Source organism: Conger conger, chromosome 1 (genome assembly GCF_963514075.1).
Source record: "Conger conger chromosome 1, fConCon1.1, whole genome shotgun sequence".
NCBI classification, from domain to species: domain Eukaryota; kingdom Metazoa; phylum Chordata; class Actinopteri; order Anguilliformes; family Congridae; genus Conger; species Conger conger.
In genome coordinates, this window is record NC_083760.1 from 8,229,403 (window position 1) to 8,256,606 (window position 27,204).

Below are 27,204 nucleotides of genomic sequence, written 5' to 3' on the forward strand. Positions count from 1 at the left end.
AACCCAGGTCCTGGAGAGCCGCAGGGTGTGCTGGTTTTTGTTTTCGCCTTAATACCAGTAACCGATTCTTACCCAAGAAACCAGGTAACTGTGTAATCGACTGCTTTAATTAATCAATGAAGTGCAAGAGTAACAACGAAAGCCAGCACACCCTGTGGCTCTCCAGGAGCTGGGTTGCCGACCCCTGGCCTATATTTATAATTTCTTGGAAATTGGCAGGTTCTTTTAAGGTTTCGTTGGTTCATAACAGATAAGAGAAGATAAGACCAAAAGGGAATACTTTCAGTTTCAGATTCAATTTCAGTAGCCTACTGACTGACCATTGCCTGCGATGCTGGAACCTTTCTACGCTTTCCAGTGTGTTGAGGGGGAGGAATAAGGGAGGAGCGCGGAAGTGGTGCGGCGACTTGACTGCGTGGCTCGTCGTGTGTGCAGAACTATAAGAGCAGTTCTGTGGCCGTGTAGCAGGGCAGCGAGGATAAGAGTTTGAAGGGAATTAACATTAGTGTGCGAGACTGCGAGCCACAACGAACAGCATCGCAGGGAAAAAGCATGGCTTTGAACCTTACCATTAACACCAGCAACCCGCCGTTGGGTAGGTCTGCATATCTAATCGTCTCTGCCCGCACGCGTGTGCAACCGAATGGGTGCTTGGCTAGGTAGCAAGCAAGCAAGCAAGCAAGATAGCTAGCTGTCTATCTATCGAGTGTGGTGGGGCTTCGCATGACTGTCGAGTTGATGGACTCGTTATTTTCATCCGTTAGGCCAGATCCGTATGTAACGTGGCAATACATACTGTATGTCATGTCAAAATAATATTGGCTACCTAGCTACAAGTATTGCATGATATATTCGCTCGACACATTGATTTTCGAGTAATTTGCCGGCTAACGACAGTAAGCTAACGTCAGTAAGCATGGAAACTATTCAGCATTTTACCGAAGTAAAGGTATATATACCTTCGTTTAGCTGTCAACCACTTGCCCTTTAGGTGACCGCTTGTATAGCTAATATAAGCCACACGTTCTTTTGAATCTAGTCGTATTAGTTTCTAGTTGGCTTGCTACTAGCTATTGAAAGTAAGTCTTAAAAGTCTTGAGTGTGTTTTTGAGCCTCTACCTGCGCCTTCTAGTGTTGTAGACGGGACTTGCTGGCTGATGCAAGCGAGTGGCAAATTAAGTGCTGTATTTCTGGCACCACGTAGATGATGTACAGATGTAGATGATCAAGTTTGACAACCTGTGTATTTTCGACCGACAGGATCCGTTGATTTAGATTTTAGTTTCATATTACATCTAGTAGCTAACTCATCACGACCCTGTCATATGTCGTACATGGATGTAGTGTAGCGTTATGTTAGTTGAACTACACTTAGTATTTTTATTTATTTGAGTTGGCTGACTGCATTGTGATATGGAAACTATTAACTTTACTGGCCACAATATTTATTTATATGTTTATGGTGTTGCACTCGATGCTGGCACGACTGCATTATTTTTTACTTTGACTATGCTCTTATTTTAATATTTGCGCATTGTATTAACCCTGTACATTGTGAATTGTTATTTGTTTTTGAATGATAATCACATTCAGTAGTCTAATGCTTTTCAATATATATTTTTTTGTGAAACAACTAAAATCAGTGATCTCTTGGAAGCATTTTTAGCTACTTTTTATTGTGTAAATGTAAACCTTTTAGTCAATGAATACATCAGTTATTACAAATTTGGAATATAATGACTTGGTTTCAGTAATGTAACGGCGTCAATGTCAGTAATGTGCAGCACAAAACACACAGATGGCTGGCTTGTCTTGGTAAAAAGTTAAAACAGTTTTTTCCTCTCATTGTTGTTTATGAATTTTGGTTGTTATTGTACTTTAGTTTTTTATTTTGTTATCTTATGTTTGTCACCGCTCCTCCTCCATTGTAATCATTGTGCATTTTTTGAGCCATTGCTCTGTTGAAAAAAAAAAAAAAAAAAAAATTAAAAGAAAAAAAACTACACTCAAAAATGCAATGTTTAAATTGGATTTGTTTTCTTAACTGACAGTCGTACAGCAGTAAATTAGTCAACAGTATTGGAACTGTTTTGTGAATGAGACGGAGGTCTGGCTATATTAGGGTTCCGTTTCATGGAAATGATGTAACTACTCTGAACTGGGGCTACTCTTGTTGTGGATCGGTAGAACAAATATAGCACAGTATGTAAGTGCTAACGTCTGTAAAACGGCATGTCTGCGCAGTATTGCCTGGCTTACTCGGCCTGTCAGGCCTGCTCCTTCTCGCTAATCTGCATTTTACACATGTCTGATTACTGCAGAGCTCCTCTATCGGGTAAACAGAAGGGCAGGGCCTACAAGGCCGTCCCTCATTTTCTTATACAGCCCAGGATCCAGTCAATCCTGACACGCCTTGAATTTCAACGAGAAATGCTCATTGAGCCGTTATGCTTTGCAAGTTTGGCACGCAAAGTCTGGCTCCTTTCCAATATGCCGCCTTTTGTGCAAAATGCATTATCTCTATTTAGACCACAACACGACTGTCGCGGTTCATGTTATGGGGCAAGAATTCCTAGCTGTCAAACTGAAGCAGTGTGTGCTGGTGGATGTGCTGACTGTAGTGCCCCTTTCGGCCTGCAGGGGCGCTGTTGGCTGCGGAGGCTGTGAAGAGCACTGTGTCTGTGTCGGTGGAGGAAGGAAAAGACACCAACCTGCACATCTCAGAGTGAGTATTGCCCTGGGCAGTGCTGTTTTTTGACACAGCCCAGGGTTATTAGTGCTTTCCTTTCAATTAGCAGCTAATTAATGCCTTGAGAACAAGGTGTGTGGACTCTTTAGCCAATCAATGACTGAAGTGAGGCACTTGTGCTGAAACGCACCCAAAATCAGCAAGCCCTCTGGCCCTCTGGGATCCGGGTTTGACACCCCTGGTTAAGACCTGTGACAGTCAAACATGTTAAACAGAGGTTTAGCATGGCTGTGCATGAGGAAGAAATGAGTCTGGCATTGATTACGAGTTGTCAGACAAGGATATTGAATTGGCACAAATGTAAATGTATTCCCTTCCGTAAATGTGTGTGTGTTGGTCTCTCTCAGCTCGGTGCAGTTCAGCGATGTCAACTCCATCACTCGCTACCTGGCGCGTGTGGCTCCCAGTCTCGGCCTCTATGGCTCTAACCTGATGGAGCAGACTGAGGTGAGAGCGCCCCCTCGGTGTCCGGAGGACCCAGGTCACAGGAAAGCAACAGAAGTGTAGCAGGGTGGGAGTGTATAACCAGATTTAGGATTATTTTCGCTGTGATTACTGCTGTGGGAGTTCTGCAACTAGTCCCTTTCTGGGCCTGATTAATGTCATGAATTTAGGTTGATTAGTTTTGCCTCTTGGCTAGTAATAGATAACTCTGGGAACCTGAACCCAGATCACTTCATGGACCTGGCTTTGCTTCTTTTTTTTTTTTTCTCCCCATCCATCCAGCCATACATCCAAGTTCTCACTCGCTCTCTCACTCGCTCTCTCACTCGCTCTCTCACTCGCTCTCTCGCTCGCTCTCTCGCTCGCTCTCTCGCTCACTCTCTCACTCGCTCTCTCACTCTCTCACCCACTCTCTCACCTCACTCCCTTCTCAAGGTGGAGCTATTGTTGTTGCTCACGGTGCTTTGCATTGTTGACGCTGTGTGTCCTCGTTCCTGACAGGTGGACCACTGGCTGGAGTTCAGCGCTCGGAGGATCTGCGGCCAGACCGGCCTCACTCCTGCCCTGGAGGATCTGGACAAGGCCCTGTCCCTGCGCACCTTCCTGGTGGGCCACGGCCTGACCCTGGCCGACCTCTGTGTGTGGGCCGCTCTCAAAGGTGTGTGTCGCAGTACGACGTTGGGTTGAACACACACACACACACACGCAATCACACACACACGCACTCAATCACAGAGAGAAGGAGAACATGAGGAATTTATAGTACCTGTCTTTTTTATTTATTTATTTATTTTCCTCAATCTCTGGTTTCTCTCTCCTCCCCCTTCTCTCCGTCTCCTCTCGGCTGCCTCACAGGAAGTGCAGGGTGGCAGGCCATCATGTCCAAGCCCGGGCCCTTCTCCCACATCCGCCGCTGGTTCTCCTTCCTGTCCACCCAGAAACCCTTCACCTCTGTGGGCGACAAGTGGGCCAGCAGCAAGGTCGCCCCCGGCAACGGCGTGGTGAGTGTGGCTGATTGGAGCCAGAGCCTGGCCATTTAGTGCACGTCTCTCGGGATCTGTAACATTCAGGAGCATAGACTCTGCCCTCAGTCTAAAAAGTCCACACTCCTTTAACCTCTATTTACATCATTGGGGAATGTTTCTCCCTTCCTGTCCTGTTCGTATGTCCACCCAGGCTGGGGAGAAGGAGAAGGAGAAGAAGCAGGACTTGGGGAAGTTTGTGGAGCTGCCAGGGGCTGAGATGGGGAAGGTGGTAGTTCGCTTCCCCCCCGAGGCCAGCGGGTGAGTTCTGCGTGATGGTCAACGGTAAACAGTTGGCATTTATATAGCACCTTTATCCAAAGCGCTGTACAATTGATGCTTCTCATTCACCCATTCATACACACGCTTACACACCGACAGCGATTGGCTGCCATGCAAGCTGCCGACCAGCTCGTCAGGAGCATTTGGGGGTTAGGTGTCTTGCTCAGGGACACTTCGACACAGCCCGGGGCGGGGGATCGAACCGGCAACCCTCTGACTGCCAGACAACTGCTCTTACTGCCTGCGCCATGCTGCCCATGATCTCACCCTCCCTGGTGTGACTGGGCAGTACCCAGCGAGAACAAATCATTTAATGTACAGTCATGCTTTCTTTTGCTCAGCTCATAGGGTTAATACAGTTTGATAGTAAATAACCTGTGCGCTCAATGCTAACGCTACAACAACTGTGAGTCTAATCTATGGTTTCTTGATGTTTTATCATAAGCTGTTTCTTTGCAGTGGGATCTGCTCTTAAAGTGTTAAACTACATTGTCTCTCTTTCACAATGTAGAGACTTGTGCTGCCTCTTTACGCACATGAAGACAAATTGTCTGTTCATCTGGAGTTGTTCTGGGGGAGGGGGGGGGGGTCTATGATGGCTTGAGTCTTTGCTCAGTTTCTCTCCCCTCTCCCTCTTCCTCTCCCTTCCCCTCCCCCTCCCCCTCTCCCTCTCCTCTCCCTCCTCAGGTATCTGCACATTGGGCATGCCAAGGCGGCACTGCTGAATCAGCACTACCAGCTCAACTTCAAGGGCAAACTCATCATGCGCTTCGATGACACCAACCCCGAGAAGGAGAAGGAGGACTTCGAGAAGGTATTGGTTCTGTGATCGCCTCACTAGTCTTCAGTCCTGTTGTGCTGCTTTCGTATTCAAAAATACCCCACCCCTCTAGCTTCAGAATGTGGACAGAAACCTTTACTTGTGTTATTTACTGGCTTAGCGGACCACCTTATCAAGAATAATTTGCATGACACTTCCAGCAGTTAACACTTGATTGGTCTGCATTTTCATTTCAAGAACATGGCTGAAAAAATCAATCGCTGTATTTGATTATGTAGAGCAGAGCTGCCGAACCTTGTTCCTGGAGTTCTACCATCATGTCAGTTTCCATTTCAACCAAAAATGGTCTTTTTGTGCTGGTAATTTGTAGAATGTGTTTAAATTAGGGTTGAAAATGAATGCACAAATTAGGGTTGAAGTGAAATGGCTCTAGCTGCTGAATGAGGTGTGCTTTATTCGGGTTGGAGTGAAAGCCTACAGGGTGGTAGATCTCCAGGGAAAGGATTTAGCGGCCCTTCTCTAGCTGTTGAACGCGGTGTGCCTTGTTAAGTTTGGAGTGAGAAACTACAGGATCGTAGATCTCCATGAACAGGGTTAGCAGCCCTGCTCCAGATGACGGTTATGCCTGACTCCGAGTGTGTTGTTTCAGGTCATCCTGGAGGACGTGGCCTTGCTGCAGATCAAGCCCGACCGCTTCACCTACACCAGCGACCACTTTCCCATCATCCTCCGCATGGGCGAGCAGCTCCTGCAGGAAGGCAAGGCCTACATCGACGACACGCCCCCCGACGTCATGAAGCAGGAGCGGGAGCAGAGAGCCGAGTCTCGCCACCGCAACAACTGTGAGTCTAAACGCCTGTGTGATCGGTGCTAACGCTTCAACAACTGAGTGTAAACTCCTGTGTGATCAGTGCTAACGCTACAACAACTGTGAGTCTAAACGCCTGTGTGATCAGTGCTAACGCTACAACAACTGTGAGTCTAAACGCCTGTGTGATCAGTGCTAACGCTACAACAACTGTGAGTCTAAACGCCTGTGTGATCAGTGCTAACGCTACAACAACTGTGAGTCTAAACGCCTGTGTGATCAGTGCTAACGCTACAACAACTGTGAGTCTAAACGCCTGTGTCTCATACACAGTGCTAACGCTACAACAACTGTGAGTCTAAACGCCTGTGTGATCCGTGCTAACGCTACAACAACTGTGAGTCTAAACGCCTGTGTCTCATACACAGTGCTAACGCTACAACAACTGTGAGTCTAAACGCCTGTGTGATCAGTGCTAACGCTACAACAACTGAGTGTAAACTCCTGTGTGATCAGTGCTAACGCTACAACAACTGTGAGTCTAAACGCCTGTGTGATCAGTGCTAACGCTACAACAACTGTGAGTCTAAACGCCTGTGTGATCAGTGCTAACGCTACAACAACTGTGAGTCTAAACGCCTGTGTGATCAGTGCTAACGCTACAACAACTGTGAGTCTAAACGCCTGTGTGATCAGTGCTAACGCTACAACAACTGTGAGTCTAAACTCCTGTGTGATCAGTGCTAACGCTACAACAAGAGTGAGTCTAAACTCCTGTGCACTCAGTGCTAATGCTACAACAACTGTGAGTGTAGACTGCTGTGCACTCTCATACACAGTGCTAACGCTATGACAACTGTGAGCATAAACACCAGTGTCCACACACACACACACACACACACACACACACACACAATGCTGTGAGTGTAAACAGCTGCAGGTTTGTTGAGGGGGTGACGTTGTCCCTCTGCAGCCGTGGAGAAGAACATGCAGATGTGGAAGGAGATGAAGGAGGGCTCCGAGTACGGCCAGACCTGCTGTATGAGGGCCAAGATCGACATGGCGTCCAACAACGGCTGCATGCGGGACCCCACGCTGTACCGCTGCAAGAACACGCCCCACCCGCGCACCGGCTCCACCTACCAGTGAGTGAGCGTGTGCAGACTGGACCTCTGAGCGTACAGATTACTGTCAGAACCGGGCCCTGCCTGCATATGGGCTCCACGTACCAGTGAGTGAGCGTGTGCAGACTGGACCTCTGAGCGTGCACATGCTCGCAGTACTGTCAGAACCGGGCCCTGCCTGCATATGGGCTCCACGTACCAGTGAGTGAGCGTGTGCAGACTGGACCTCTGAGCGCACAGATTACTCTCAGAACAGGGCCCTGTCACCCACCTACTCTGAGGGAGAGAGGGCTGACATTTCAGTGGACTGTGTCCCCTGTCCCTCTAATAATTAATATTGCATTGTGGAAGAATTATTCTGTACACTGCAATTTTGTGACTTGAACCAGTCATCGGTCTAGCTCCTTCTACTCCATATTTCACATTCTATGATAATGGCTCGAATAGTAATACTTCTGGAATGCACCAGAATTCTAGTATTGCAGGTCCTTGCATTGTTGTGACTGGGACCGATCATGGGTTTTCGGGCTGAAACTCCGCAGATCTGGTCCCCCAGTGTGTGTGGTTTACCTCTGGGTATTCGTTAACTCCACCCCGCCCCCCCCCCCCCTCTCCACAGCGTGTACCCCACCTACGACTTCGCCTGCCCCATCGTGGACAGCCTGGAGGGGGTGACCCACGCGCTACGCACCACCGAGTACCACGACCGAGACGACCAGTTCTACTGGTTCATCGACGCCCTCGGTCTGCGCAAGCCCTACATCTGGGAGTACGCCCGGCTCAACCTCAACAACACCGTGCTCTCCAAGAGGAAGCTCACCTGGTTCGTGGACCAGGGCCTGGTGGACGGCTGGTAAGGCTCTCCCATGAGGCATTCTGCCAAAATGTGTGAACCTTTTATCTTCCTCCTGAACCAAACTGTTGAGTGCTCATCTTTCCTGAGTGGTCTCTTTAGGGGAGACCGTGTGCTGTGTTGCCTTAGAATGTCAATACTGTAGCAAGTACTTACTCTCGCTCCCTCTTCTTTCTACCTGTTTGTTCTGTTCATCTTCTCCCTCCTTCTCTGCTCTTTCCATCCCCCTCTTTTCTGCACTTTCTCCTCTCCATCCCTCACTCTCCCTCCCGCCAGGGATGACCCTCGTTTCCCCACTGTCCGAGGTGTTCTGAGGAGAGGGATGACGGTGGAGGGGCTCAAACAGTTCATCGCTGCACAGGTAAGCATTTGCACTGTGTGCTCAGACTACAGGGATTACATTGATTAAATACTAATGGAAAAAGTATAGTTTTTATTTTATTTTTTTGAGAGAGTCATCAACCAATCCGCTATCTCTATACACCTTTTCAAAAATCCCAATTCAAGCCTATGACTGATCATTCTCTCTCTTCCCCCCCCACTCTCTCCCTCTCCCTCGTTCTGTCCTCAGGGTGGGTCCAGGTCTGTGGTCAACATGGAGTGGGACAAGATCTGGGCATTCAATAAGAAGGTACAGCCTCCCTCCCCCGGGAAAACCCCTGACCTCTCACTGACTGCCATGTCCACCAGACCTGCATGAGCCAGTACAGCACACTCCCTCCCCCAACTGATCTGTGGTCAGCCAAGCCCGCCCCGGGCTCTCTCAACAGCTGGGGAATTCCGTCCGGTTTACCGATGAGAGAATTCTGGTTCCGCTTTATGCGTCATGTGTTCGTCTGTGGGGTTACTGCAGGACACATGAGAGCATATGAGAGAGTGTTGTAATGTAGGCAGCCAGCTCAATTTTGACCCCCTTCCCCCTTCTCCATTTCGGCTGAGGAATAAAAAATAAAAAAAAGTGAGTGGGTACTGGCATTCGTATTTCCGCCGACTTGCCCTAGCGTAGAATTTCAGGCCCCGCAATCCTCTGCTGTAATGTGTCTTGTAAATGCGAGAGATAATTATGGCTCTAATAACCAGGATTAGCGCACAAATGCGCACTGCCCTCTCTCATAATTGAGTTTAACATTCCTGCTTAAGATCTGCGCTGTGAAACGCTGCACAATGCAGGCATGTTGCTGCTACATGCGCCGAATTAGAAAAATTGGATCGACTGTGACTTTTTAAATTCGCTTTTAATGGACCAATTTCCATGGCTTGCATGCCACACAGAGATGTGGAATGGAACGAGCAAATTGAATTACTTCCCCGCTGAAAATTATTTTGTAATTACCACGGTGTGAACTACGCACATTATACAGCTCACCGCTCTTTAATTGAAAATGTAAATGGAGAAAGTTTTGTGTTGAGCTCACAATGTGCTAGTAAATACTCCTACTGCTTAGGAGTAATTGAATTTTATATTGTTTGGCGTGCTAATGCTGGATAATATTTATATAGTATAGAAAATGTAAATGGAGAAAGTTTTGTGTTGAGCGCACAATGTGCTAGTAAATACTCCTACTGCTTAGGAGTAATTGAATTTTATATTGTTTGGCGTGCTAATGCTGGATAATATTTATATAGTTATCATTAATACGCTATGTGTAGTTGTACATATGCATAGGGCAGAGTATGTATATATTGTACACCCTCCTGATGGCTGTGTTGGATTTCGTGTGGTGTGTATTGTTCAAAGCAGAATGAGGATTTGGAGGGTGCTCTACATGAAATCCAGAGAACAGTCATTTGAAAGATGAAGATTGAAAGTAGATCGGAGAAGTTGAGGGTAGACTGCACGCTGCCCTGTGGTTGGTCTCAGCTAGGCTGGTTCCACATCACCGAAAAGCCTTCTGTCCGAACACGCTTATGACATCACAGTGGCCTGTTGCCTTGGTCACGGCTGCATGGCCTCTCCCCATCCGCATCCATTCCATGCATTTCCTGTCCTTCCTTCTGCCTGCATTTCCCAGAGTGCACTTCTCCACAGCTGCCGCTCCTATCTTATCCTCTGCTCTGGTTCGATTCGCTTGGGCTTTTTCTGCTTTGCCAATCTGCCTGTTCGGCCAGCTCTGCTCACAAGGCTCCGGTTCGCATCGGCTTCGTAACAGCGCGATTAATTTCAGCTGCCCCAAACGGCTCAAGCGGTTCATTTTACAGGCATTCATTTCCTTTGACCTTTGTCCTTTTCTTTCTCGTTGTCCTCCGTTTTCCCCCACCTTCATTCTCGCCATCATTTCGGCCAGTAACAGGCAGCCGCACGCTAAGCATTAAGCGCAGTGTTCTCGCTCGGCTTGGGCCATTGTGACATCATCAGAAGGCGCCGCTGCAGCAGTGCAGGGCGGGTTGTGAGGCAAAAGAGGGCGGAGCACGGCTCTGTGGGGCGGAGACTGCGGCGCTGTGATTGGGGGAAATGTGTTGTGCTCATCCTGTCTGAACTGTCCAATCTCCTGTGTCTTAACATTGAACTGCATCTCACTTCTGTTTTCAAGCTGCCAATTAGCTGTAAAAAGGTACTCCTCTTCCTCCTCTTCCTCATCCTCCCCTCTGTCTGCGTTTTCCCCCTTCCCTCGTCTTCCCTCCCAAAAAAACCTGCAGGGATTATAAAAGAGAGAAAATGCATCTTAATAAGCCTCACAATCCCACCCTGGCCGTGCTAACATGCTAACGCTAAAGCCTGCATTCCCGCTGATGCAGTCTGTGTGGTTGTGCTGGATGTCTGCTTCTCTCTCTCAATGGCAGCTTGTTTAAAGGTGGTGAGGATTTGTCTTTTTTTTTTTTTTTTTTTATATATTTTTAAATTTTATTTCTTTAACCCTTTAAGGTCCTAATCTGTGATTTTAATGTTCTGAGCATTCTAATGCTGATGTGACGATCACTCCTGGTGTATGGAAGCAATGGAGTTCTAGAACACTGACTTTAGAATTTAGAAAAACATTCCAAAATTGGTGAATTCACTTGAATGAGACTGAAAATCGTCCCATGACCGGAATCCAGAACGTCGGTGCTTCCAGCCCCAGTGTAGCCATGATAGAATCCACACAGCTGTTGGGCCCTTGAACAAGACCCTTAACCCCACATTGCTCCAGGGGGGATTGGCCCCTGCTTAATCTAACCAACCAAGTTGCTTTGGATAGACACGTCAGCTAAATAAAATAAATTAATATTATTGATGAGCTACACAGCGTGTAAGACCCCCAGGTCACAGAAACTGTGTGGGCCGATGATCTAAACTGTGTCAGGAAAACGGAAATTATATCAAAGATCCCCAGAACGTGCTCTGCCCCTTAAAGGGGCAGTTTGGGGCCTGTATGTGGGGGGCGCACAGTCGACAGGGTTGTTGTGCTCTGGGCACTCTGCATGGGCAGACATCGCTCGCGTGTCTTCTCTGCTCTGTCGTGTTCAGTTGGCATACTCTGTGCACTCTTCCGTGTGCTCTGTCTCTCTCCCCCTTTCTTTCATCGCTCCCTTGCTTCCCCTCCTGCTCCCTGCTGATTGGGCTTATTGGCAGCGTTTGTGAGCAGGGCTTCAGTTTCGCTCTCTGTCTCTCCTGCTCGCCTCTCTTGATATCTCTGCCTTTCTCTTTATCTCTGCATTTCTCTTCATATCTCTGCCTCTCTCTTGATATCTCTGCCTTTCTCTTGATCTCTCCGTTTCCCTCTCGCTATTGCTGTCTCTCTCTCCCGCTCTCGATGTCTTGCACTCACCCTGACACTCTGCTGTGTACACTCATAACCACACATGTGATGATCACAGCCAACCCCTCTCCATCTCTGAAGGCTTGTATTTCTCCAGTCATATGTACCAGTTTTCAGGAGCGATTGCTCTTAACGGGAGCGCTGTAGAGCCCTGCAGCGCAGCTCTGTTAAAGGAGCCAACTGTAGCCCTGCTCAAAATGGCACCCGCTCTGTGTGTGTTTTTATCCTCTTGCATATTTGTCTGAGTATGTTTGCGTCTAAGAGGTTTGGTTGTGGTCTGTGCCACTCACTACCTTTCTCCATTTCTCTCCTCTGTTCCCTCTCCCTCTCCCTCCCTCTTTCCCTCCCTCCCTCTCTCTTTCTCTCCTCCACTCCCATCCCTCCCTCCCTCTTTCTCTCCTCCACTCCCCATCCCTCCCTCCCTCTCTCCCTCCATCCCTCTCTCCACCCCAGGTGATCGACCCTGTGGCTCCCCGGTACACAGCCCTCCTGGGGTCCAATGTGGTGCCCGTGTCTGTCCCAATGGCGTCTGAGGAGATGAAGGAGGTGGCCAAACACCCCAAGGTAGCCCGTCCCATATAATGTGCTTTTTCTGCACCGCTAAAGAAAGATATCCATGCCATCTGGGTATTGGTGAGATGTACAGCCATGAGTCTTGGTTTCCTGTACTGATGTTCTGCTGGGTGATTTGGCAGGTTACTGTCTGTGCGAGGGGTCTGTGTCAGCATTTAGATGTGCTTTAGGTCTGAGCCTGTAAAGTTTATTGCAGAAAGGACACAGAGAAACCGATGCTGTTTTTGGTTGTGTGTGTGTAGAACGCCGAGGTGGGGATGAAGGAGGTGTGGTACGGACCCAGGGTGCTGATCGACGGGGCGGACGCTGAAACCTTCGCCGAGGGAGAGATCGTCACCTTCATCAACTGGGGCAACATCATCATCACGAAGATCCACAGGTAACCGTACCCTCTCAGATCAGTGTGCCCGTACATGTCAGACCAACCTGAGTCTATCTGAGTCTATCCCCTACCACTGCTCGTCAGGTTAGCCGGGTTAATATGCTGTTTTTTATTTTCTTTTCTCGGCTTGTTCTGGGTGTAATCCCTATTCAGTTGTGTATTTTGGGTCTTGGTTAGCGTACTTGCATTAGCGCTTTAGGGATGACATAACACTCCCACACCGTACATGCAGTGTAGTCTGAGATCTTTGTTCTCTTGCATTGTAAATCACTCTACTTAAGCGTGTCTGCTAACTGAATTTATTGTTAGGCTTTGTTGAATGCTGGATTCTGATTCGTCACTTCAGGCATTCTACGGTCTGCTATTTCTTAATTATAGACCACTGCTATGGATAACCGCTTTAACTTGGAACGTGTTTCATATCCTTTTGCTGAAAGGAGGTTTTAACATATGTGAACTTGCAAGACCTGGTGTCAAAAAGATGTTACCCTACCGTCAACTTGCTTCCTGTCTTACTCCAGTACTCTTGTTTGAAATTAGCCGAATAATAAGCGGGATATTCTGCTATGAGGTAGCGTGCTATGGAGAAATAACGCTCATTACTTGTCAATAGCTGACCACCTAGTTGTGGATTATCCCTTACGTAAAGCAAAGTACCATAGATCTGCAGAGTGTGTTAGGGGAGTCGGAGGCCAGACCTCTCTTGTCCTTTCCCCGCCCGACAGAGACGGCAGCGGGGCCGTCTCCTCTCTGGAGGGCCGTCTGAACCTGGAGAACACCGACTACAAGAAGACCACCAAGATCACCTGGCTGGCTGAGACCCCCCGAGCCCCCACCACCCCCACCGTCTGCGTGACCTACCAGCACCTCATCACCAAACCCGTCCTGGGCAAGGACGACGACTTCAAGGACCACATCAACAGGAACAGCAAGGTCTGAGAGGGAAGGGGAGGAGGAGAGGGATGGTGTTGGGCGGTGGAGCGGGAGAAGGATGGGTAGGAAGGGAGGGATGGTGTGCAAGGACCCCATCAACCGGAACAGCAAGGTCTGAGAGGGAAGGGGAGGAGGAGAGGGATGGTGTTGGGCGGTGGAGCGGGAGAAGGATGGGTAGGAAGGGAGGGATGGTGTGCAAGGACCACATCAACAGGAACAGCAAGGTCTGAGAGGGACGGGGAGGAGGAGAGGGATGGTGTTGGGCGGTGGTGAGGGAGAAGGAGAAGGAGGGGTAGGAAGGGAGGGATGGTGTGCAAGGACCTCATCAACTGGAACAGCAAGGTCTGAGAGGGAGGGAGAAGGGGAGGAGGAGAGGGATGGTGTGGGAGGTGGAGCGGGAGAAGGAGGGGTAGGAAGGGAGGGATGGTGTGCAAGGACCCCATCAACCGGAACAGCAAGGTCTGAGAGGGAAGGGAGAGGGGGATGGTGTGGGAGGTGAAGGGGAAGGAAGGGAGGGTTGATGACTGAGATGGAGATGGTTGGGGTGCAAGTATTTTTCCCCACACTGCGTCCTCTGACTTGCTCTGTCCGTTGACTTGCTTTGTTTGAGTCTGACCATTTGAGCCAATGGAGGGGTTGGAGTAGTAGGTAGAGATGGAGAGATGGAGAGAGGGAGGTGAGAGTGTTTCTCCCACTGTGTCCGGTACAGAGTTGCCTGGTAGATGTGATGATAATTACAGTATGTACTCTTCTTTGACTTGCATTAGTAGAGTCTGACCATTTGAGCCATCTCCGTGCATGTTCTTTGATGCGTTCTTCAGCGTTCCCGGAATCTTCTGACTTGGTATTTGTCTGAATGGCTCTGTTGGATCTTTCTTCTGTCCCAGGTGGAGGAGAGGATGCTGGGAGATCCGTGCCTGAAGGATCTGAAGAAGGGTGACCTCATTCAGCTCCAGAGGCGGGGCTTCTACATCTGTGACCAGCCCTACGAGCCAGTCAGGTACCTTCTCCCCGCAGTGTCTCTCCTGTGATTGGCCCTCCCCGCTCAGTGTTGTAATGTCCGCTCTGACACCCCTGTCACTCACACACCGGCCCTCCCCTCTGTGTCCCCAGCCCCCACAGCTGTAAGGAGAGCCCCTGTGTTCTGCTCTACATCCCCGACGGACACACCAAGGACATGCCCACCGCCGGCTCCAAGGACAAGAGCAAGAGCCAGTCCTCCGGCAAACCCGTGAGTGCTGTCTCTGACCGACTGACTTTACTGAGATACTAAGAGAAGTAGCGACTGACTGACTGACTGGGTTATTGGCTGACGTCTGACTGACTGACTGACTGACTGGGGTATTGGCTGACTGTCTGATTGACTGGGGTATTGGCTGACTGTCTGACTGCCTGGGGTATTGGCTGACGATCTGAGTGGTTGCCTGAGATGGCGATTGACTGCCTCCCAACAAAAGTGACGTAATTGATTCCAGGTATATAAGATGAGGGTCATGAGGATGGATTTAAGATGCATAATCTCTTTAAGCTTTGTAAAATGAGACTTGGGGAGGAATTTGATTGAGGCTTTTAAATTCATTAAAGGGATTAACAAAATGAACTATAGGTGATTCTTCGGTTAGCAGAATGGGAGGGCACAAATGAAAAGGAGAAAATTCCATACAGATATTAGGAAGTATTTGTATGGTCACTGTGTGGAAATGGCTTGCCGTTGCCGGGACATGGAGTGGAGGCAGAAACCCTGGGGGTTTTCAAGACCAGGCTTGATACGGTGTTGCTATTTAGCTTTTAGGCCACTCGGCAGTAGATGCACTTAGTGGCAGGAAAAGACGAGCATTGCTGGGCGGAATGGCGGTTCTGCCCATCACATTACGTTATGTTATGTAATTCATGCCCGTTGTTGTGACTTAAGCGCACGATGGAAGCCGACCCCGCGCCTCACGTGTTTCCTCTCTCAGGTGAAGGCCGAGCCCTCCGCCCCGGCGACAGCCCCGCCCGCCCCCCGCAGCAGCAGCAGTGGAGACGCTGCGGCCGTGTCCTCCTCCATCGTGGCTCAGGGCGAGACCGTCAGGCAGCTGAAGACCAGCAAGGCTCCCAAAGAGCAGGTGGACCAGGCCGTGAAGGAGCTCCTGGCCCTCAAGGCCCGCTTCAAAGAGCTGACCGGACAGGACTACAAACCCGGCACGGCCCCGCCCGCCTCCGCCCCGGAAACCGAGGCGACCGCGCCTCCGCCCGCCGGCCCCGCCCCCGGCCCCGCCTCCTGTCCGTTCGCCCGGGTGGCCCAGCAGGGAGAGGTGGTGAGGAAGCTTAAAGCGGAAAAGGCCCCCAAGGTAAGAAGTGTGTGTCTGTGTGTGTGTGTGTGTGTGTGTGTGTGTCTGTCTGTCTGTGTGAGTCTGTCTGTCTGTGTGTGCGCATGTTGCAGGCCTGGCTCAAATGCGTAATTGTTTTGGAGCCAACCAAGAAAACTGGAAGTTGTGGGTTTGCACTTTTTGAGTATCTTTATAGGGTAGGTATACAAGCTCAGTAAAGTACAGAAACATATTTGAAATATTTGACCCAGGTCTTGTGTGTGTGTGTGTGCGTATGTGGAATCGGACTTCTGTTCACAGGAATAAATCTCAGTAAGGGGTATTGTAATTCAACACGTTTTACAGAACCGTGTTTGTGCATTTTCCAGTGCGTTTATTCCTGTAATTGACATGTGGAAAGTTTGCGTTTGTGAGATCCTCAGTGTGTCTTTGTCTCCCCCTGCAGGAGCAGATAGACGCTGCGGTGAAGCAGCTCCTGGCATTTAAAGCAGAGTTTAAGCAGCTCACGGGACAGGAATACAAACCCGGCATGGCCCCGCCCAGCCCCTCCTCTGCCCAGACCAGCCCCGCCCCTGTGAACGTGAGCCCCGCCCCCCCGAAGGCCGCCTCCTCCTCCGGCGTTTACGAGCGCGTGGCGGAGCAGGGCGAGCTGGTGCGGAAGCTCAAATCTGAGAAGGCCCCCAAGGTAAGACCGGGAGTGGACTACAGCTGCGCAAAATCTCTCTCTCCACCTCTGCATTTAATAGAGCAAGCGTTTTTATGATGAGGCAATGACATACAAAATAAAAGTGAAAATACACATGTGATCGTGCACGTTTGATGGCCAGTTTCCCTGGAATATTGAAGGAATGTGCTTGACGATTAAATGGACTTGACACCACACACCGTATCTCCCAGACCTGGGTCAAATACATAACGGTTTTGGATTCAAGTACTTTTCGACGCTTTTTTGAGCTTGTCTGGTTTATTGGAGTCTATGAAATCCTCTCAAGTCCTCTCGTTCGGCTCTGTTGTGCCAGGTAAGATCAGTCAAGCACTGGCCCCCCTCGAATCCACGAAAACCATTACGTGTTTCACCCAGGTCCTTCTACCATTGCTCTATGGTGTAGTTGATGGGGAACCATTAGAGCCTAGAGAATTAGCATGGTTGAATGCTTAATTTATCGTGTCTGTGCCTGCGTAATTTGTGTCCGTCAGGACCAGGTGGATGCTGCGGTTAAGCAGCTGTTGGCTCTGAAGGCGGAGTACAAACAGGAAACTGGGCAGGACTACAAACCAGGCGTCGCCCCTCCGACAAGCCCCGCCCCCGCCCCTGCACAGGCCAAGCCCGGCCCCGCCCCCCAGTCCAGCCCCGCCCCTGAGGCGAAGGCCTTGTTTTCTCAGGTCGCCCAGCAGGGGGAGCTGGTGAGGAAGCTGAAGTCTGAGAAAGCCCCCAAGGTGAGCGTGACCGTGAGCGTTGCTTTTCCTTGGCTGTCTCGTTACTAAAAACTGAAATTCTGTTAAGTATTCGGAAAAATCCTCCCTGACACTGTATGTATACTTGGTAACACTTTATTCCACCTAGTATATCCTTATGTTAATTACCTAGTATTTACTAGGTAAATGCCAGCTACCAGGTAACTATTAGGTAACCATTTTGATTTCTGAGGTCAGTGCCATGAGTCAAACTTGTTAAGCGCTGCTAGGTTATAAACGGCCTGTAAAAAGGTATTTAAATGTGACGGTCTCTCAGGACCAGGTGGACGGTGCGGTCAAGGCCCTGCTGGACCTGAAGGCGCGGTACAAGGCCCTGACCGGGGAGGAGTACCGGCCGGTGGCCGCCGCGGGCCCCACGGGGGCCGGTGGAGCCGAGGACAAGAGCCGAAAGGACCGGGAGAACAAGTCTGAGAAGCAGGGCGCGGCCGGGGGCGGGGGCCGCAAGCAGGGCGGGGCCGACAAGCCCGCCCAGGGACAGGACTCCGCTTCGGGAGGGTCCGGGGAGGGCCAGGGCCCCAAAAAACAGACACGGTGAGCCGGCACGGGAGCGAGTCTTGTAGCGTAGTGACACGGGTGCATGACTGAGACCCGGAAGGTTGGTGGTTCAAGCCCCCACAGTAACATCATGGACATGGAATGAGGGAGCACTGGACTGTGCTGTTAGTGTTTCTCTTTCGTTTCTGGTGAAATGGGGACGTGCCGACACTCAGTCATCGCATTTCGCACTTCCTTAATCCCCCCCCCCCACCCTTATCTAAACATTCCGGGTGATTCACCCTGATGCCCTGGGTGTGTGCCCTGTTGACTGGCATGTCCCGTCTGCTGAGTTCACCTCTATTCTCTCCTGAGCCTCACACTCCACCTGTTGGTTAACTGAGGATGGGCGTCCCCCTATAGCCGGGTCCCTCCCGAGATTTCTTCCCATTTCTCGCCGCTGTTTGAAGGTCTTTCTCTCACAAGGGAGTTTGCTGACCTCATTTTATCTGGGTGGCTCAGAGCTGGTATTTCCCCTTTTTATCTTCCCTTCCGTAGCTTTGTGTAAAGTGGTCTTTGTGATATAAAATGGTGTTGAAGTGGAAGGTGTGCTGGTTCTGAAGTGTCTCTCTGTCTCCAGACTGGGCCTGGAGGCTAGGAAGGAGGAGAACCTGGCTGAGTGGTACTCTCAGGTACGAAACGTGTCCCAAAAACAAGTAACGCTTTTTAACATTATCATTAGCAACACTGGTAACGGTAACATAACAGTAACATTCAATTTAGCACAGTGATGGTTTTGTGAAGGAGGGAGATCATTGTCTCCATAGCCAGCATATCCGACGGTAGAAAGTTAATTCATGTAGCACATCTCGTATACAAAGGTAATTCGTAATGCTTTTACGTAGGCATCCTTAGTCTGGTTTAAGAGGGGGTGTCTCGGTGGCGCAGCCTGTAGAGCACTGACCGCATGCTCATTGCGAGCTGCGACGTCGGCGGTTCGTAATCCGACCGTCTGACATTTGTCGCATGTCTTCCCCTCTCTCTCGCTCCCGTTCTTCCTGTCTCTCTATACTGTATACTGTCCAATAAAGCTGAAAAAGGCCTAAAAAAATATCTAAAAAAAAAAAAAAAAAAAAGAGGCCCCGGTTGGGGCAGATCTCAGATGTTCTGTGAGTTGTCTCCAGACTCACCCGCCCTCGCCTCCTCCTCGCCTCCCCCCCGCGCTCCAGGTGATCACCAAGGCGGAGATGATCGAGTACTACGACGTGAGCGGCTGCTACGTGCTGCGGCCCTGGTCCTTCGCCATCTGGGAGACCATCAAGGAGTTCTTCGACAGGGAGATCAAGAAGATGGGCGTGGAGAACTGCTACTTCCCCATGTTCGTGTCCCAAGCGGCCCTGGAGAAGGAGAAGACCCACATCGCCGACTTCGCCCCCGAGGTGAGGGGGCGCCCCAGGGGGGGTCCCGGACCTCCTCAATCTGCCCGGGTTACGAGGGGGAATGTGCTGGCCTAGCACGTCGTAGGACAGGGATAATGAAATCTAGCCCCTTCCAGTCCAAATCCAGCCCTGGTTTTCTTTTCTCCTTGGGTAAATTGGTGCTACTGATTGGCCAGGCTGTCCTCACACCAGACCATGATTTGATGATCCCTGGCATGGCGGTCTCTGCCAGGGCCATCACAGTGGAGCGGACTACCCAGGGTCCCAAGGCGGGGGTTTTAAAAGGCCTGCACTAAAGTGTTCTTTGATCTATCATTTTAAGGGGGCAAACAGAGAGTCTGGCCTGAAAATATGACTGGCCCATGAAAACTGAGTAAACTGAAAACAGACATGATTCTAAAGGGTGCATCCAAAGTGTTGCAGTTAAACAAAATGGAGCTGTATTGTCACACCACTTCTTGCTGGTCTGCACTCTTGGCAGCTCTGTCGGATATTCCTGAAGTCTTTCACCTGTGGTTCTGAGGTAGGACCCCCCCGTAGGGTGTTGTGTGTTAAACAAGCACTTATTACATTATTGCCATTTGGCAGATGCTCTTATCCAGAGCGATGTACAGTTGATTAGACTAAGCGGGAGACAGTCCTCCTCTGGAGCAATGCAGGGTTAGGGGCTCAGGGGTGTCCCAGTCATGTGCCTTAACCACTACCCTACAGGCTGCCCCGGCCGTGTTTGTTCGATCGGCACCTGCGACTTCCATGCGTGCGCAGCTCAGTGCCGATGGGAATCTGGCTTATTTGCATTGACAGCCTGAGTGTGAGTGCTGTTCTCAACAGGAGCAGTAGAGAAAGGTTGTCAGCCCTGTGTTTTCGCCTGTGCCTCTCTCTCCAGGTGGCCTGGGTCACCCGATCGGGGAAGACTGAGCTGGCCGAGCCCATCGCTGTCAGACCTACCAGTGAGACAGGTCAGCACCGCACCGCTCTCAAAAACCCGAAACCCTGTCACTCCTGTTTGTTTTTAAGAGTAAAACATGTTGCTGTATTTTAAGGTGCAGCACACCATTAACCTTCTGGAATGTTTCTATGTCAAAATTCTATGTCAGTGTTCTAGAACCCCTCCGCTGTCAGTCACCAGCAGTGATTGTTACATCGGCACCGGAATGTTCTGTTAAGAACATTCTGATCACTAATTGTCACACCTTGGTTCAGCCTAATGAGAGCACTGAGAAGGAAACCCTTTAGATCAGCAAAATGGAGTCTGAGGCCCATTCATCATCTGTAGTCTGTATCCTGTCTTGTCCGTCACTGTGAGGTTATAAACATGTCCGTTGCCAGGGAACCCCCAGGCATTGTGCCTGTGAGTCATGCTTTGGATCGCGAGGTGCACCGCCCCCCCTGACGTCGTAGAACGTGATTAAAGCAGAGAAACGGCTACAGACAAATGCCCCCAAACGTTATCAAGCGATGAACATGCCCAATAATCTGATGTGCTGAGAGGTTAAAGTGTCACTGTGACACTCCCTTCAGCAGGCTGTGATACATACAGCCCTGTTTTGTGCACCTTTGGCTGGCCTATTTGAAATTGGCTTACTTGAATGACCATGCCTTTTTAAGACGTTCATGGCTTGAAGGCATAAACTGAATCTTCTCTCTCGCTCTCGCTCTCGCTCTCTCTCTCTGCAGTCATGTACCCTGCCTATGCCAAGTGGGTCCAGTCGCACAGAGATCTGCCCATCAAACTCAACCAGTGGTGCAACGTGGTGGTGAGTCCCTGATCATTGTTGCAGATAATGGCAATCGTCTGGTGAATTGTTTTATTCCTAACAGTGTCCATCTTCCGCCCCTGTCTCAGAGGTGGGAGTTCAAGCACCCGCAGCCCTTCCTGAGGACCCGCGAGTTCCTGTGGCAGGAGGGCCACACCGCCTTCGCCACCAAGGAGGAGGCTGCAGAGGAGGTGAGCTCCTCATCATGCACGTTTGTTCCGGAACCATCTCATTGCACACATTTATTCAGAGACGTTCCCTTTGAGTGTGTTTGTTCCGGAACGGTCTCATTGTACACAGTCGGTCTGGAGTCTTCTCGTTGCACCCGGTTGTTCCGGAACCTTCTCATTGCACACAGTTGTTCCGGAACCTTCTTGTTGCACACACTTGTTCCGGAACCTTCTTGTTGCACACATGTTCTAGGACCTTTTCAGGCTGTCGGACATGGAGGTGCAGGTGATTCCTGCAAAGCAATCGCCTTCCCCCAAACTTTCTGTACCTGACGTGACGGGTGTTTGGATCAAACCTTCAGGAGTTGTGACCGCATGTTGGCCATTGTTCTGTCTCCCCAGGTGCTGCAGATCTTGGACCTGTACGCGCGGGTCTACGAGGAGCTGATGGCCATCCCCGTGGTGAAGGGGCGGAAGACCGAGAAGGAGAAGTTTGCGGGAGGAGACTACACCACCACCGTGGAAGCCTTCATCTCAGCCAGCGGGAGGGCCATTCAGGTACGACCACTCCTGGAGAGACGACAGTCTGGAGGGCTGCAATGTATCAAATATTTCTATACAACAAAAATAGAAAAATATTGCCCCTAGGTTGAACAGCTGTCAGTGTTTAATACACACAGAAAAATAAAGTAAAATACAAGATGATCAGCATGGTTGTATCGGTCCTGTGGTGCAGTAAACTTACATAAAACAGCCTTAACAGGACCAGAGGGGCGACTGATTAACAAAGCTCAGGGAAACCGGTAAAAATTTAAATCACCGTGGCAGCTGACACTCAAAATGTGAACATGCAAATGTGAATTGATTAAACTGACTGCGGGAGGCACCTGTAGCCCTGTCCTGCAGCAGGTGTGCAGGTACGGTGGTGCACTGTATTGCAAGAATGTAAGAGCTGCCACTCTAATTGAGACTGACAGCTTGGCAGAGTGGATGGATTCTCCTGCGTTTCCACTCCTCTCACAGGGACCCCATCGGGACACACCCTGACCAGTAACACACCCCTGAGGAGGGAGTGTTCATTCCTGTCTGTCTCTGTGACTCAGCCGTTCTCGTAATGTGGTGACATTTGTGGTCTTCGTTCGCTAGTTTCGTTTCGTGCATATTGCAGTACCAAGAACACAGGAACACATCAGAATTGGCCACTGATGCTAAAGCATATATATGCTTTTGTGTACTTCAGAGGGAACGTGTTATGGCAAGTTGTCATAGGCTGTAAAGGGGCTGTTAAACTGCTAATACAGGTGTGTGTGTGTGTGTGTGTGTGTGTGTGTGTGTGTGTGTGCATTCTTTCTCCTTTTCTTTTATGTTAATGTTTTTTTTCTTTCTTACTCTGTGAGATTCCAGGAATCCGGCGGTTCTGGTTTAGGTTTTCCAGAGGAATCACGGCTTTCCCTACCCCCTCCCCCCCTCTCTCTGTCTCTCTCTCAGGGTGCCACCTCTCATCACCTGGGGCAGAACTTCGCCCGCATGTTTGAGATCATGTTCGAGGACCCCAAGAAGCCGGGCGAGAAGCAGTTCGCCTTCCAGAACTCCTGGGGCCTGACCACTCGCACCATCGGGGTCCTCACCATGGTGCACGGGGACAACCGGGGGCTGGTGCTCCCCCCACGCGTCGCCTGTCTGCAGGTGAGGGGGGGGGGGGTCACGGTGGGGTGAGGGAGGGGTTCAGTGCCCCCGCTGGACTCTCTCCCAAAGCACATGTGTGTGACGGATAATGTGAAATCATTCGTAACAGACAGGCCACCTATGGCCTAGTGGCTAATGTGCTTGACTGGGACCTGGGAGGTTGGTGGTTCAAGCTCCAGTGTTGTCACAGTAAGATAGTTACAGCTATTAGGGCCCTTGAGCAAGGCCCTTAACCCCCCCATGGGGGATTGGCCCCTGCTTAGTCTAAAAGCATTAGCTAAGCAACTATTGTTACATTACATTATATTACATTAATGGCATTTGGCAGACACTCTTATACAGAGTGATATACAACAAAGTGCAAAGTGCATACCCATAACCAGAGATAAGTGCACTGAAAGACCCTAGAGACCCGAAGTAATGAGTTTGTGTTATTTCACACAAATTCAGTAGTTTTCGTGCATTTTCCAGCCTGACACTCGTATTTGTTATTAAATAAAATAAGAAAAGGGAAACGGTGCGGCTGCTGAGGAACGTGCAGTGTGTACCTGGGGGTGAATCTGTGTGTCCGCTGTTCCCTCGCCCGTGTCTCAGGTGTAGTGTGTAGTGTATGACCCCCGTGCCTCTCCTGTCTCAGGTGTAGTGTGTAGTGTATGACCCCCGTGCCTCTCCTGTCTCAGGTGTAGTGTGTAGTGTATGACCCCCGTGCCTCTCCTGTCTCAGGTGTAGTGTGTAGTGCATGACCCCCGTGCCTCTCCTGTCTCAGGTGTAGTGTGTAGTGTATGACCCCCGTGCCTCTCCTGTCTCAGGTGTAGTGTGTAGTGCATGACCCCCGTGCCTCTCCTGTCTCAGGTGTAGTGTGTAGTGCATGACCCCGGTGTCTCTCCTGTCTCAGGTGTAGTGTATAGTGCATGACCCCTGTGCCTCTCCTGTCTCAGGTGTAGTGTGTAGTGCATGACCCCCGTGCCTCTCCTGTCTCAGGTGTAGTGTGTAGTGCATGACCCCCGTCTCTCTCCTGTCCCAGGTGATCGTCATCCCGTGTGGGATCACGGCCTCCCTCTCTGAGGCGGACCGGGACGCCCTGCTGGCCCAGTGCTCCAAGTACATCTCCCTGCTGCAGAAGAGCGGCCTCCGAGTTCGGGCAGACCTGAGGGACAACTACTCCCCCGGCTGGAAGTTCAACCACTGGGAGCTGAAGGTACGAGAGAGACGCGCACGTATAGCGTGTGTGCGTGCGCGCGTGCAGAGGCACGGACAGGGGTGCACTGTTGCCTCACAGCAAGGAGGTCCTGGGTTCGAATCCCCGTCGGCCGGGGCCTCTCTGTGCAGAGTTTGCATGTTCTCCCCGTGTTTGCGTGGGTTTCCTCCGGGTACTCCGGTTTCCTCATGCAGGTTAGGCTGATTGGAGAGTCTAAATTGCCCGTGGGTATGAGTGTGTGAGTGAATGATGTGTGTGACCTGTGATGGACTGGCGACCTGTCCAGGGTGTATTCCTGCCTTTCGCCCAATGTATGCTGGGATTCAGAAGTTTTCTATTCATTTAAACCATTGTGAATATGATAATATAGGTATATATATTGCCATGACCTTTAACATGAGATGTTGGGCCCTTGAGTGAGGCACGTGAAAGGCACTGTGCACGTGAAAGGCACTGCGCCGGACTGTGCACGTGAAAGGCACTGTGCCGGACTGTGCACGTGAAAGGCACTGTGCCGGACTGTGCACGTGAAAGGCACTGTGCCGGACTGTGCACGTGAAAGGCACTGTGCCGGACTGTGCACGTGAAAGGCACTGCGCCGGACTGTGCACGTGAAAGGCACTGTGATGTAAAAGATTGCGATGTGTTCTCAGGGCGTGCCGGTGCGGTTGGAGGTGGGCCCTAAGGACCTGAAGCAGGGCCAGTGTGTGGCGGTGAGGAGGGACACAGGGGAGAAGATCATCCTGCCTGAGGCTGACACGGCCGGCCGGCTGCCACAACTGCTGGAGGACATCCAGAGCAATCTCTACCAGAGGTAGTGCTCCCTTATCTGTGTTTCTCATCCGTCTCTGTCTCTGTCTGTCTGTCTCTGTCTGTCTCTGTCTGTCTCTGTCTGTCTCTGTCCGTCTCTCTCTGTCTCTCTCTGTCTCTCTCTCTGTCTCTCTCTCTGTCTCTCTCTCTGTCTCTCTCTCTGTCTCTCTCTCTGTCTCTCTCTCTGTCTCTCTCTCTCTGTCTCTCTCTCTCTCTGTCTCTCTCTCTCTCTGTCTCTCTCTCTCTCTGTCTCTCTCTCTCTCTGTCTCTCTCTGTCTCTCTCTCTCTGTCTCTCTCTCTGTCTCTCTCTCTCTGTCTCTCTCTCTCTGTCTCTGTCTGATCGGTCTCTTTCTCTGTCGGTCTCTGTCTATCACACTGTCTCTATCCCACTGTCTGTCTCTCTCCATCTCCCTCCCTGCCGACACGCGCGCATGCACACACACACACACACACACACACACACACACACACACACACACACACACACACACAGCTACTGTGAGCTCTTGGGTCGGTTTCTGTGATGACGTGCGTTAACCAGACCATGCATCTGCTCTTCGCAGGGCGTCTGATGATCTGAAGAGCCACTTAGTGGTGGCAGACAGCATGGAGGACTTCCAGAAGCAGCTGGACCAGGGCAGGGTGAGTAGGGGAGGAACGGCCCGGCCGGGGACCTGTACCCGTGACCAACCCCAATCCCAAATCTTCCTCTCTGCCGGTTTTAGGCCTGATTTTCTACGACCTTTTAGCGTACATGAAACCTTTCAGCACATTACAGCTAATAACACAACAATGATTGTTGCAGAGCAAATGCCAGTGACCGATTACGGGACATGGTATTGCTTTTGTGTGCGCTAAAAGGATTTGCACAGACTAAAGGCCTTAAATCAATTAAATCAGGCCGTTAGATTCTTAGCTCAGTGTGGTCTGTTCTTCCTGCGGTCACGCAGTCGCTGTAGCTGTGGAACCTGGAGGACTGTGGCTCTTCCTCGTGAGGGGGTTTGCCAGCTCCAGTGCCGAACACCGTGCCTGTCCGCAGCATAATGTGAACGTGGCCTAACTGCCTGCTTTTGATCTGCTGCAGATCGTTCAGATCCCCTTCTGTGGAGTCATGGAGTGTGAGGACTGGATCAAGAAGACCACTGCCAAGTAAGCCCCCCCCCCCCCCCCCCCCCTTCCCCCGCCTCTGTGACCCACACTCGCGTGCTGGGTCAACAATGTCGGAAAGTGTGCTGCTTGCGCTAAATGTATGCTTTCAACAAAGGACAAGCTTCAAATGGTCAAGATTGCTTGGTTAAGAACTGGTGTGTTTTGCATGTGTGTGTGTATGCCTCGCTGGGTGCGTCCCAGTACTTCAAAAGATTGTATCCTCCTTTCCTCCGCTTGTCCACAGCCCCCCTCCCCCTCCACCCCCATACTTGGAGGATACATGTATCGGGATGCACCCTCTGTCAGTGTGTGCACCACCCTAATTCTTCCCCCGCCTCCTTCCTGTCTCCCTCCACAGGGACCAGGACCTGGAGCCCGGCGCCCCCTCCATGGGAGCGAAGAGCCTGTGTATCCCCTTCCAGCCCCTGAAGGCTCTGTCCCTCGGCCAGATGTGTGTGTGCGGGAAGCAGCCCGCGCAGTTCTACACCATGTTCGGCCGGAGCTACTAAAGCCCCCTGCCCACCCCCTGTCTCTCAGGGCACATGCGTGCCGCTCCGCCTTCCGTACCTGCCCCTACAGAGAGGCCCAAACGCCCTCCTCCCTCTAACCGTAACTTTCCGTTTCCTCCAGTACGGAAACTGTGTGTGGTCGTTTTCTCTCCCTGTGGTACACCCTCTCTCCTCTCTGTCTGTCTGTCTGTCTGCCCCCCCGCCCTGCCACACTCAGGACTGTACAGCTGGAGCTTTGGAAAGGCACACACACTCAAGGGAGCCGAAACACAAAATAAGCCTGGGGTATTTGGGGGGTTAGTTCTGATGCCTGTAATCCTGTAGCTGCAAGGCCCTAAGTTTCCTTGTGATAGGTGTATTGTCAAGAGAATAACACCAAGTTGACATTCAGTAAAATGTATTGCATTGTGTAATTGAGCTGAAATGTAACCTTTTTTGGTTGTAAAACTCACCTGTAATAAAGACTGGATTCTCAATACGTTGGGTTTATTTGTAATTGAAATACAAAGCCTGCTTCTTTGTGCTGTAACTGACGTGTT

The 27,204-nt window shown here is 50.6% G+C and overlaps 1 protein-coding gene across 1 annotated transcript; it reads left to right on the plus strand.

Annotated features, from left to right (window-relative positions):
* Window positions 1–368: 368 nt before the first annotated feature.
* On the plus strand, window positions 369–27,143 carry eprs1 (glutamyl-prolyl-tRNA synthetase 1). The gene is made up of 33 exons (XM_061237463.1): window positions 369–595; window positions 2,641–2,725; window positions 3,097–3,196; window positions 3,695–3,851; window positions 4,049–4,194; window positions 4,370–4,476; window positions 5,185–5,311; window positions 5,928–6,120; window positions 7,060–7,231; window positions 7,830–8,063; window positions 8,340–8,424; window positions 8,635–8,694; window positions 12,254–12,364; window positions 12,616–12,752; window positions 13,481–13,688; window positions 14,576–14,688; window positions 14,802–14,919; window positions 15,647–16,018; window positions 16,443–16,682; window positions 17,195–17,434; window positions 17,730–18,004; window positions 18,588–18,639; window positions 19,177–19,386; window positions 20,273–20,345; window positions 21,064–21,143; window positions 21,233–21,334; window positions 21,716–21,871; window positions 22,802–22,999; window positions 24,024–24,197; window positions 24,851–25,011; window positions 25,571–25,649; window positions 26,092–26,156; window positions 26,515–27,143. The coding sequence occupies exons 1-33, from the start codon at window positions 553–555 to the stop codon at window positions 26,663–26,665; spliced, it is 4,824 nt and encodes a 1,607-aa protein (XP_061093447.1). The 5' UTR covers window positions 369–552; the 3' UTR covers window positions 26,666–27,143.
* The last annotated feature ends 61 nt before the right edge of the window (window positions 27,144–27,204 follow it).

What these genes read in the sequence shown, in the direction of transcription:
- eprs1 (XM_061237463.1), top strand. Translation starts at nt 553, where the DNA reads ATGGCTTTGAACCTTACCATTAACACCAGCAACCCGCCGTTGG. An exon ending in TTCCCCCCCGAGGCCAGCGG is followed by an intron (nt 4,477 to 5,184) that starts GTGAGTTCTGCG and finishes CTCCCTCCTCAG; the next exon opens with GTATCTGCACATTGGGCATG. An exon ending in AACAGTTCATCGCTGCACAG is followed by an intron (nt 8,425 to 8,634) that starts GTAAGCATTTGC and finishes TTCTGTCCTCAG; the next exon opens with GGTGGGTCCAGGTCTGTGGT.